General features: G+C 38.3%; 1 protein-coding gene across 4 annotated transcripts in view; it reads right to left on the bottom strand.

Annotated features, from left to right (window-relative positions):
* SLC12A4 (solute carrier family 12 member 4) overlaps nt 1-12,948 on the bottom strand; it is a 49,073-nt gene continuing 36,125 nt past the window's right edge. For all 4 annotated transcript variants that reach the window (XM_031615415.2, XM_090149876.1, XM_031615416.2 and 1 more), the window contains 8 exons: nt 12,272-12,440; nt 11,000-11,195; nt 9,816-9,985; nt 9,504-9,635; nt 9,301-9,408; nt 8,338-8,522; nt 5,473-5,606; nt 1-3,994 (listed from right to left, as the gene is read on the bottom strand). In XM_031615415.2, the coding sequence (XP_031471275.2) occupies nt 3,903-3,994; nt 5,473-5,606; nt 8,338-8,522; nt 9,301-9,408; nt 9,504-9,635; nt 9,816-9,985; nt 11,000-11,195; nt 12,272-12,440 (1,186 nt within the window). In that variant the 3' untranslated portion in view covers nt 1-3,902. The remainder of the gene's footprint in view (nt 3,995-5,472; nt 5,607-8,337; nt 8,523-9,300; nt 9,409-9,503; nt 9,636-9,815; nt 9,986-10,999; nt 11,196-12,271; nt 12,441-12,948) is intronic.

The raw sequence follows: 12,948 nt of genomic DNA, 5'->3' as shown, positions 1-12,948 counted from the left end.
TTATTTATATTGCCAGAAAATTACAGAAATCATTAAAAGCTGGAGTGCTTCAGTCTCACACACGCTACGCAGGGATAAGTTAGGCACAACTCCTATTGCCACTCAGCATTGGCAAGTATCCTTTTACTTCTGAAATTATCCAGTTTGTTCAGCCCTCCAACTCATCACACACAGTACATGCACTAGCTCTAACAGTTCTTGAAGCACTAGGACAAGCTTGCTGCAGGAGCTGACAGAAAAACAAGCATTAGGACTGCCAGGAGGAAGACACATCTGCATGGATGGCAGGTTCTCCTGTGGCTGGCTGAAGAGGCATGCCATGACAACGTTTTTCCTAACAGTGAGTGGTCTGCCTTCATAATGTTCAGGGCAGTGAGTGAATTTTGGTCAAAACTTGAAAACTATACTCAATTTCCCATTGGCAGGGGCAGTCTAGTGAGAGCTGCCAGAGCTTGGAGTGTAGCATGTGTCCACTAAGGAAAAACTCCTTCAGAAATCCATCGCCTATTACCTTGCACTGTAGTTCTGACTGATGCTGTCTGATATGGCAAATTCAGAATGATGTGGTACCTCTCCCTGGGGGAAAAACAGCACTTGGTATTGGCAGGATCTGCCTACAAACCTGGGCCAGCAGCTACGTAGGGGGATAATTACTGCTGAATGGAATGAGAACTTCTGACCTCTAGAGCACAGCATGAGGCAGTTTCTTCCTTCCCAAGGGAATTACTGAAGAAGCAAACATTATTATGGATGACGCAGATGAGAAAATGAGGAATGGGGACAGGGAGGAGAATGAATTGTTTAAATGGAAACTTTTAAATTTATCGTGTTTCATTTCCTATCAGTGCATGGAGAATTCAGAGAAGTACAGTTTAGATTAATAAGATGAAAAATTGCCACTCAACGTTAATTTACAAATAATTTAGGTAACTGTGGTGGTATTTCTGCAAGCCCAGAGAATCACCAAACGAGGCTGCCTAGTGCCCTCTTGTGGATTTTAGTCTCTAAAGCAATCTTTTATTTTTCTGAAAACAATTTTTGTGCTTTGAAGGCTGGGCTGCACCAGGAGAACAACACACAGTTCCTCACAGAAAGGAAAGCAGCTTTTTGATAGCCTGTTTTTAATTGATTACTGGTTTTCTGAAGGTGAAGGCTAAAGCAAGCAGCAAACAAGAAGTGTCTACTTTGTTCTAAAGTAGGATTTTTATTTTTTTTTTTAATATTTCTAAATATCAAAAACCTTGCCATAGAGGTTTTAGTCGTAGTTAACTATATACAGCTCTGTACAGATAGCACCAACTTAATCTGGTTGTATTTTCATCGCAACGTTCTCACCTCCTTAACAGAAAAGAGCTCTATTGCAGGGACAGGAATGGAAGATGATCATTCTGTTACCTTCAGAGTAGCTAACTCATTGCTGGTTTGCTTCCTTGACCTTTTCCATGCTACTTCCAGGTTGCATCAACACACCCCTTCCAAAGGAACTCACCTTGAATCCACTACATAGAAGGATATCTTACCTAATTAGAACCTACTAAATTGTTAGTGTTCTTAAAATACTGAATTAGTTTTTATCCACATAGTATAGAATAACCTTAGAGAACCCCATCTTCTGCATCAGTAAGGATGTTCACTTGATTACTGATACTAAAAACACCAAAAACACAACATGCTACTTAGGTCAGGCAGTAGATGGCACTGAAATCCATCTAGGAGATGGAGTTACGTCATCCAAATGCATGAAACTTCATGAGGACAAAGTGTATGCATGTCTCAGCATGTTTATATTGTAAGTTTAGATTTGGTAAAAGAATACAGGTATCTCATAGCTGGACCTACAAAAGTCAGAGGAATAAAATGATTTTGTAAACATTATTATTTCTATAGAATACTTGCAAGTAAGTGTTAAAACTTACTGTTAATTTGCTTACTATTACTCATCTGAAGATGTAAAAATGATCTCTTTACAAAGCTTATTTTTTACAAATAAAAAAAGCTTCATTCTTTCCTTTTTTTTCCCCATTCTTTCAATTGCCTTAAGAATGTGAGTGAAATCAATTTTTGTTTTCAAAACTTTACCAAAGACTATTCTTAAAGAAAATAGTAATAATTCAGTAGAGCTCACCCTAAAGTTGTTTCCTGGCTGTGCTGCTGCTGGAATCTCATACATTCTAACACCATCCTTCTCCTGTCTGGTATGTCCTATTTCCCAGAGAGAACCTGAACTATAAAAATCTTACATAAAGAAAACTTTATTATATTGTTCTTATTTAGGATAAAAATCTGCCTAGTTCTAGATTTCTGCCTTAGAAATGCTGTTACAAAGTGAACCAACCAGGAACATTATTACAACCAAGATGACAGAACTACGCATATCAACCAGCAGGATCACACAGATCAGAGCAGTGTGTCAACCCTGATCTTTCTCCCCATGCTACTAATCCATCCCATCGAGGTCAGCTCACAATCATCCACTGTAAGGGATCACTGCTTTCCCACACAGCTAGAATCCCAAGGGCACACCAGTTCATTTGTGTTTCATGGTCTATAGGCATAGAGCAGATCTCAGCTATTTAATAAGGCAGTAGCTCCGGACCCACGAACCTTTACTCACTTGGGCACAGCACCAGGCTTTCAAGATTAAGTTGGCACCTCCACGGAGCAGCACTTGTGCCATTTGGGCAAACACCAACACCTCTGCACCACATTCCTCTGCACAGTCTGGATCTGACTCAACAGATGCACTGAAATCAGATCACAGAAATTCTGCAAGCTGAAGACAGGTATAGTATTCCCAAGCAATTCACTAGAGCACACAGAACAGAGAATAGGTTCAAAGTATATGCAACATTTTATTGAAAAAATACGAATGTTCTGTACATAAAGTACAACTCAATGGGCTTGACAAAATCTCCAGAGACTTATTGGTTTATAAAGGTCATCTTTTCTTCCTTTTTCCTCTAAGAACATAAAGCACACAATGAAGCAGCAGGTCCCTTGTACTTGTGCAAATGCAATCCCATCACTGTGCATGTAGCACAGCACTTGGCTCTGCACACGGGACTCCAACATGTTCAATGTACTTTGACAGATGGCCTGCAAGAAACTTAAAGCATGGAGGAACTGCACAGGACTGGTCCTTCAATCAACTGATGATTCAAAATTTATGAGATCTCTGTATTCCTAAGCAGCCTTGGGTATCCATTATTTCTGACAAATAAATACAAAAATAAATAGGGATCTGGCCTCACAGAACCTCAAGTCTCAGAAGCAACACAATTTGTAGCAAGCTACATACATAATTCCAACTATATCAACATAATTTATTTAAATCTCTATCAATAAATGTATTAAAAGTATAAATTCTTATCCAATACTGAGAGTTTAGTTCTGGAAATAAACCCAGAAAAAAAAAAAAAGCTTTTTCAGTTCTCTTACAATTTAGTGTGCTCTTAGAAAATGCTTTATAGCTGAACTTCAGCAGAAACTAGCTGCTATATAATGTTATTCTATTCCCCAAACCTAATATAAAAAGCTTTTAAAATCTTTTTACAGTAACTGGCTTTCATGTCCTAACTTTACATACAGTTACTAAAAATACTGCACATGGCAGTGTTGTCCAAAAATAGGTTTAATGGTAAAACTACATGCACAAATGCTGGAGTATCAAAGCAGAAACTGAATAATGTGGCAGCTTCACAATTAAATTATGTTGCTAATTGGATGGTGTACCAACACTTTAACCCCAAAAGATATGTATGTTGCAAACAGAAAGACAATGAAGAGAACTGGATGAGGAGAAAGTTAGGCAGAAAAACCTTTTTTTCTTCTCCCATTAAAACTGGAATGTCCGTTATCACCAATAAGGTAAATGTAGGCCAGCATTAGAAATTTGCACTAAATCAGGAGTAAATTGTGATGACTTCTCGGCCACCTCCTCGGACAAGTAATACTCTCTCCAGACCCTCAGTCAAAACTTCAAGAAACTCCATGTCTGTTTCAGGAAAGTCAAGGACAAAGAAATGTTAAAACCAAAATGCCTCCCCCCTTCCAGAACTGTAGTAAAACATTGGATTCAGAATGTTATAAGCAATGAAAAAAAAAGAACTCTGAACAGTTCTTATTTCAACCCAGGACAGGAGAAGTGTTCCTACAGGCAGATTTAGACCAGATTTTTTCCAACAGTTAAGAAATGTTACCTGTGGCTGAACACATTTCTGTATGCTTATGCTGTGAAATATCTCACAGCAAGATGCTACATGAGAGCCAAGTTTAAACTGTACTATATTCAACAGCTTTAGGAGTTTTTTTGAAAGCAAGACTCTCACTTCCCAGCAAAATGATGTGAGCACCAGGACACACAGGCATTTCCTCTCAGTTGTTCTTTTGTGAATACTGCATGCTGTTTGGTCACAAGGGCTCAGCCTCTCTAGGGATGGCTGGAGGAGTAAGTAGCATCACCCAAAGTTACCCAAAGCCTGAAGTTCAAAATCTCTCCTGCAGCTGTAGCAGCTGTGCCTGAAACAGCCTTATGCTGAGGAGTGTTTTTCTCTCTTCTTCTTTCAGCCAGCAAGCTTTTGTGTACCAACTGTTACCACTGTTTCCCTCCAGAGTTAGGAGAAAACTGCAATCATTTGGTCTGTGATTCGCATACACCTATTTTTGGCACAGCTCAAAGAGAGGCTTGCTAACAAGGCAGTACAAACCAAGGCTGAAGAGAAGCTATGGACAGAATGCCAGGAGGCTCTGCAGATTGCAACCCCCAGCTCTAATCTTGCTTAGAGGCATGGTGCAAGTATCCTTCTAGGTATCTAAATACTGTAGGTTTGAATTTTAATTGTACCAGAGCATTGCATTCACAGCTAAACTTCCAAATTCCGTTGTGAGAGAATACACCTGAGATACACCCTCTCTATCAGCACTTCCTGCTCACTTGGTTTCAGACACTGTCCTGAACTCAGAGTGCTGGCTACTGTGAATGCCTCCTCAAACATCTGCTACATCCACTATTGAGAATTAATCTCCAAAGTCAGCACTGTAGACTTCATCCCTGGATGCAGGCCCCAGCATTTAAATGACACTGTGCATCATACAGCAGTCCGTACGCCTTTCAGAATTAGCCTTTGCTCCTGCCCTAGAACATGTTAAGTGTCAAACTCTTTACCCTTTTCTCTCTAGTGAGAAAATCATCACAAATGAATTGCGTGTTGTTGCACAAGCAAGACTTGCAAGGACTTGGTAAGTTATGTTAAATAAGAATTGAGACAACACTGATTTCAAATCTACAAGGCTTTTAGAGCAACCAATGGCAAATTTTGCTTTAAGCAAGTACTATGTAGCAGCCCCAAGCAAGTACTCTCCACTCAGTGGAAACTGTCATTTATCACAGTCTGACATTTGTGTCAAAACAACTTCGAGAACACACATTAAAGAAAAAGTCTGTATGTGGACCAGGCCTGACTGAAAGGATACAGTTCTCATCACCATCAGTGTTCTTCGGAGGACCAGGCATATTAAGGAGAACGAGTCTGGCATCATGGGATCTATTAACAATGACTTCATTCAGCTTCACTGCTGTGTGCATCCTTCGGACATTAGATTGGTTCCTGCAGAAAAGCACATTTAGACTTCCTGTCAGAAACATGCATGAAAAACAGAATGCCCAAGAATTCCTTAAAAGCGTACCTTAAGTCTCCTAAATACCCTGCCTAGTGTCAACTCAACCAACAGTACATTTTTTCAAATAATGACACAGATACTAAAAAGATTTCACAAAGTCCTTCAGATACTGCCAGCCCATCCATCTTAAGATCCCTGGAGTTAGGTCTCCAAGTGTTGAAGTTACGCTGCTCTTTAGGAAGCACGTTTTATAAAGATTTACAGTCTTTCACAAGGACAGAAAACACATTTGCCCAAGGGGACGTGCTCTTTGACCGTAGGTGGTTGTGACTGCAGGGTCTTCACTTTTGGCAGCCTCCCTTAGATCCCCTCCTGTGGCAGCACAGACCTCCCGTGGCTCAGTACCAGAACATCATTTTTCTCAGATTCATCAGAATGAAGGCACAGGAGGGCAGCACTGTGTTCCATTCATGCTCTCTGTGAGTGGACTTGTCTTTTTGTGTGGAACAGCATTTGACATCTCCAGAAAAAGCCTGGTTTGCTACAGCTTCCTATGCTACAAATGGCTGGATGCATGCCTGCTGATGGGACTTCACTGGTGTTTAATAAAGATTTTAACCTTTTCTTCAGTTTGACACTAATCAACCTCTCTGCCTGGCTATTTGCAAAAACAGCCCGATGATCTGAGCATCTTTGAGATCACAATCATGCTTTCAAATCTGATCAGCCACTTGATTCAGAAATTGTGGGAGACAAGAGAATAGGTGCAGAATGACCTTACAAGCCTGCTCTTTCAGAATCCAGGTGCACAATTAATTCTGTACATAGGCACATTATCAATTTATCACCACAAAATAACATCAATTCACACAGGAATAGAACTGCAAAGTATCTGTTAGGAATTCTGAGTCAGGAAATGTTTCTTTCCTACAGGAAATCAATCATTATTTTGGTACTGCAAAAGGAAAAGCAAAACAGAAATAGACTGATAAAAAGGCAAATATATTTCCAGTAGTGAGGATTCTATGATTTCCTACTTGTTTTAATACATTAAAATGAAGAAACAAAAACAAGGTATTAGTAGGCAGACTGAATACGAACACGCAGTTTTCCTCGTTCGGTTTTACATGTTATGAGTTAAAAAGTCTTTAGTAACCTTGCTGCTCTTCCAAATACTTAGTTTTGCAAGAAGTTTTATATTTTATATTGAAATTTTATATTTACAGAAAAAAGAAGATGCAGTAGTATGATTAATATTAGTTACACTAACAGCAGTCTATCCACTTTTAATTACCTCTGTTATTTCAAGTTCTTATTTAACATAGAGCAAGGACATCCTCTGTCTTCACTATGTCAGCTTCAGGAAGCCACAGACAACACAAAGAGGCACCAGATTATGTTTACAGGAAGTGTGGAAGAAACCAGCACCAGAAACAATGCGCTGCTATTAACTGTGTATAGTTTTAGAAAAGTAATGGAAAATTAAAGGTTCGGTATTCTATGAAGTGACATTTAAAACTTGCATCTCTCCAGTGATATGAAGGTGTAGACTATGAGAAAGGGTTTTTTGTTATTGTTCTGTTTGTTTGTTTTTTAAAGAGTCCAGAGACTGCCAAAAATAACAACATAACAGTGTTGAGGAAGGATCCACATTTTGTGGGACACTTTGCTTAAGAAAAAAGGTTCAGACCTGTAATTGTTTGTTTTTTCTCCATAATTTGTCAGCATAACTCACAGTATGTTACATGCTATTTATAATGATACTTAGCTTACGTGGCTAATCCTGCTCCCTTTAAAACCATTGCTAAGACTGCTTAACTCTAATTCATTTTTTATTCTTCCTTCCATAATTACGTATATTTTTCCTGCTCTTAGTTGAGATAAAGTGTTCCCTCAACCACCTTAAGGCACTTCTACGTAAAATAACAAACTTACAAGTTTTCCCACTCTCTGAAAGCATGGAAGAGGAAAAAGTACAGGCAGTTAACACCAAATTCAGCAGAATTTCTACAGTATACGAACTATATATGATTTCCCCCTAGAGCAAATTTGATTCCTCACTGCTTTTATTGCCAAGAAAAGTCTGTAACCTTGTCAAGTATGCAAAGCTGGTGGGATGAACTCTTCATGCAAGATGCAATACATCAAGAGATCACAGGATATTCACATATTTTTATACTTAGCCACCACAAGCTTTGCTTCTAGCTATTCAGGTGGTACACCCCTAGTAACACTAAAATGGTTCTTTATGTCCATGCTCTTTCAACAATAAATCCATCTTAAAGGGCTTTAATCACAAACATATTCTATTCAGTCACTATCATCATCCTCACAGCCTCTTCTTTGCTGCGTTAAACATCCATATTTGACGTTAGGTCAGTGAAGTTATCAGTCTTTTATCAATTGCCATTAGATCCGTGAAATTATCAGTCTGTTTTTTTAAGAGTGCATTTTGTTAATGTATTTGGGAGGCAGGAGGAAAGTCAGAATAGGCTTTAATGTCTCTGGTTCAGAATTGACTATATCAAGAAAAATACTGAGGCATGTGTGCCAGATTTAATGTTAGAGATTTCTCAGGAGGCTAACTGCTGTCTTTTCAGTCAGGTCTCAGTGTTTCCTGTGCAAGTCTAAATCAAGGATTAGAAGGAAAAACACAATAAACTCAAAGCACAACTAGACCTTCAGGAGGCGCACACCACTGACTCTGACAAGACTCACGGTTTAATGCTGATGAGATCTCTAAAGCTTCCCACAGCACTGCCTCGGTTCCGCTTCTCAGCATCACATTTCTCTTTCGTCCAGGTCATCTGAATGTTCTCAGGCATAGTGTCCCCCTCATCTTCTTCATCTGAGTACAAGCTTTCCAGACGTGCTATTGAATGTCTGTCCTTTACTAGCTGAGCCTAGAAGTGAACAACAAGGTGAACTCAGAGTTTGTTTTACCACTTACGGTTCTTTCTAAGCAATGAAAGACTTTTTGTTCTATTGCATCTTTTATTGCATGCAGTCAATTTAGTGCCAAGGACAGCTCAGATGCTAAATGACTGCCCTAACTAAAAATCCTACATAACCTAACTGACTTTATTTAGATGACTATGAGCCATGCAGAATTCAGTCTAACGGATGCATGTATCTATACAATAGAAAGGAAAAAAAGACTTTCTATCTCACATCATGACATGATCTGAAACAGCCAGCGTTTGACACAAAATTGATGACAAAAAGTTGGACGAATGCATGCACAAAAATAAGACTGAATACTTCAAAGGCCAACAGTCCAACTTACAATGAAGCTTCCAGTAGGAAAACGGGTTATTCTATAAACTGAGACAAGCCTCAGACATCCCACATAAAGCAAAAATCAACTGGGTTCAGACTTACATCCTCACGTCACTGAGCATCATTTGCACTGCAAACAGGAACACATAAATTGTTTCTGCAGCTTATATGCTGCCATTGTTTTTTCCTAAAACAAACCATTTCTAACATGGGTTTGCATGTGCAGCAAGGCTGTTCAGTGACAACAAGCAATTCAGGGAAACAAAAAGCTACACTATGTGTATTTCCTTTTAGCTTTAGAATACAGGAGTTTAATTTAGAAGCAGCTATTATAAAACACCACCAGGAAGGCACTGCGTCATCCACCTCAGCAGCCCATAGTAATCACCACAAATGACATACCTCCCTTTCCCGCTCTGTTTTTGTCAGCCTCATTTGCCTCAGCATCTGAGACCTCTGCTCCATCATAAGAGTTCTCTCATAAGTATATGCTGAAATATCACTATTTTGCTGCAGAAATAAGAAAAAAAATATTGCTCTCCAGTCATAATTAAACACCATCATTTCCATCACGAAGTGAAAAACAGGCTCAAATAATCCCTTACCATTTCCACCACTTCTACCTCTGCCTCTATTCGGAGTTGGTAGAGGAAAGTAGCCAAATCCTTCTTCATCTGGATGCTGTTGTCATCCATCTGAGCCACAGTAAAAATTCTCATCTTACATTTTCTCCAAACCTGGTGAGGGAACACGAGCTCTCAATCTATTTGTTTTAATAGCAATCTGCTTTATGAAATGAGCTTACCAATATAACTACTGTCGTTTATCGCTGCAAGCAATGCTACTGGACCTTTTTTCTTTACAGTAATGCATACTAAAGTAATTGGTAACAAACATTCTTTTTCTAAGCTCCTTACTTTGTGCTGTTTGAGTAGAAAAGGAAGAAGCATCAACATGCCTCCATCATGCACAATCCACCACACATCAATGTTGCCTTCATTGTAACGCTCATGGTTGCTGGGATAGAAAGACACATTTTTGGGAACCAGCAGAGCCAGATGGGCTGCAGTTGTGCAACGAACAGTACCTGCCAAGAGGGGAAAGAACAAACAATTACCTCCAATTCTGCCAAAGTCATCTATAGTAAAAAAAACCAACAAGCAAACAAACAAAAAAAAAGCCACTCATTAAGCAAATGTCAGTAAACCATAAAAGTTATCACTTACATGAAGAAAAGTACATAATGGAAGGCTTGCACAGACACATCAGACAAACAATGCAGCTAGGATGAAATAGACTTATAGGAACACAAGCCCTATTTCATGTCTGAAATAAAGGCTGTGATCTTCAAAGCTAAATACAAGGAAGAAGCAGATGTTCTAATTTGTCTGTTAAGTAATTGGACTATCTGAGACATCAGGAGAATGACAGTGATAGAGCAAGGGCAGTGCTAGCTCCCATAATAAAGATGACTAGATTAGCACCTGTGGAAAGAGATTATCTAGGTAAAAAATAATAGTTTGCCACCAAAACTGTATCTCTGAAGTCAATCATTTTGAAGCATTCATTAGAAAGATTAATTTTAACTGCTAAATTAATCTTTGAAAAACTTTCGTAGGCCTCCTGGCTACAAAAAATGATATTTCAAATATAAATCAGTTTTGTAAGAAATCTTCTACAGACAATTTGCTTATTGCTTTGTCTGAAAGCACAGACACACTTGCCCCTCTCTCTTCAACCACATCAGCTGGTCTCACATGGAAGATTTTAATTCCTTCATGAACTTAGCCTCACTTGCTGTATTTACACCTTTTGTAACATAAATCCAAAGGCTTCAGATTACCACATTTATTTAAAAAACAAGCAAACAACCCAGCACACACCACCCCAGCAATACCGTGTAAGAATATGAGACCACTTTTATTTTTTAAGACTTAAGCTTTATTAACTCAACATGAAGTTCATGATCAACAGAAGAAACAAAAACTGTTAAAAAATAAATAAATTTCACAAGGATTCTGTTAAAATCCCCAGTATGTAATGTATGTGCAATAAACATCTTGGTGCACAATCTCTGGTCCCACAGACCTTCAAAACTCACCTATAAAAGTCTTCCATGACCTTGGATCTTCACTTTGCCTCCATCCATACGGCCATCCCAAAACCACAGTATTATGTTTCATGCCACCGAGCCCACAGGACTGGATCAAGTGGGCAATTCCTTCCCGAACTTTATTGGCTACAACTACTTGACAGAATCCTTTCACCTTTTCAATGTCCATCATATTTTTAATAGTCTGGAAGACAGTCAAGGAGAAACCTCATACAGAAGAAGAATTCCATGTCTTTGTCTATCATTTGATTACAGAGTACATTCCTGATTCATGTGATTCACGTTCTATGGCAAAGTTCAGCTCAATCACTTTCCTTAATAAAGCAGAAGAGAAAATGCCCACTCATTGTATGTAATACCTATACCAAAGCACAGAAAGTTCCCTTCCAAACACGATTATTTCCAAGACAAAGCAAGCTTCTCTTTTGCACTTGTGCTATAATCTCTTACTCATAATAATTGCAGCAGTAAGCAATATCTGTTCCTACACCACTTTCCATTTTCTAATCTTAAAACATCCACCTCTTTAAACACCCAGTTAATTACCTCCACTTGGATTTCCAGTTTCAGATATCTTTATGCAGTTTGATGTGTTATTATATTCATTTAACACATACATGCACTAAATCCCCACTTGAATCCCACAGACATCCCACACAAGAATTCCATGCCCCCTATTTGTTTAAAAATTAAACTCGCTCAACCTGTAGGCCTATGAATTCATTTTTCCTTTTTTAACAGTGCTCCTATACAAAAACCCTTTGGGGAAAACAACGATATGCAGATAAGACACAGATGAAAGCAGGCCTATGATATCAGGTTTACACAGTGAGAAGGATTAAACGATTTATTAACAAATTTTCAAGACCATCTTTTAATGCTTTTTGAGATAAATTTATCACCGTGCAGAAAGAAATGCAGTACATCAAGAGATCACAATAATAATTGAAAGTCACTGAAATGTTTCTTGTTACGTCAAGAAACTAAATAGTCATCTTCCCTTCATTAATCAACATAGATAAACTTCCAGATTATATTTTCTATAAATTAAGACAGTTATATGCAGTCAGGCTTCTTTTACAGGTGGAAAGCATTCATCTTATTTTTTTCAAAGAAAAATAAGCTGAAATGTTTGCAAGCCCTTTAACAAACAACTGTAGCACTACTCAGCTTGTCCTGTATCTCATGAAAGTCTTACTGATATGCTTTTTGCCATGAAAGATTAAGAAATTCCTTCAGGGACTGATTTAGCACACTGACCTGTTCAGCAGCCTGGGCTTCTCCATAAGTTTCCAAGAAGTTCCCTTGGATGACTGATCCTATAATAGTCAAACCTTTGCCAGCTTTCAGCTGGGATGCAAACGTTAACAATCTTGGGTATTTTACATGCAAGTCTTCATCAAGTTTCAAAAGCACCAGCAACTGAGGTCTGGAGAAAATGGAAAGAGAATTAATTCTTTTATTAATAAATTACAAAGACACTTCTGAAAAGCTGCCTTATTCATCACTTTAATTGTGCCTGAATATTAACTCTGATAACTACACTCTCTCCCCTCCATTAGGAGGGCTTTAATTAATAATTTATTTCTCTTGATTCAAAGCAGATTTGAGGCACTGAGGGAATTGTATTGTTTTGACAGTCATAAAACCCATTCATGTACTTAGCTTAAGAGATTTTCATTAGTGTCTTATTACATGGTTGATTTTTCAAGGCTCTTTTAAGCACAATTATAGTACATGCTTTGTGAGAAAGGCTGTCCCTCCAGATCTACCCTGTGCCAAAAGTTTGGGAAACATGAATGTTTTTATCATTCTGCTTTTTGTCTCTTAAGATATTTTTACAGAGTAGTTACATTATTCTCCCTCTTAAGTTAAGATTAAGCAAGTTCAAAAAGACTTGCAGACACTTTTTTTTTTTTTTTTTTTTTTTAAGGGAG

Source organism: Phasianus colchicus, chromosome 13 (assembly GCF_987193195.1).
Source record: "Phasianus colchicus chromosome 13, bPhaCol1.hap1.1, whole genome shotgun sequence".
NCBI classification, from domain to species: domain Eukaryota; kingdom Metazoa; phylum Chordata; class Aves; order Galliformes; family Phasianidae; genus Phasianus; species Phasianus colchicus.
The sequence above is the reverse complement of the archived record's forward strand: the minus strand, read 5'-3'. Positions and strand labels throughout refer to the sequence as shown.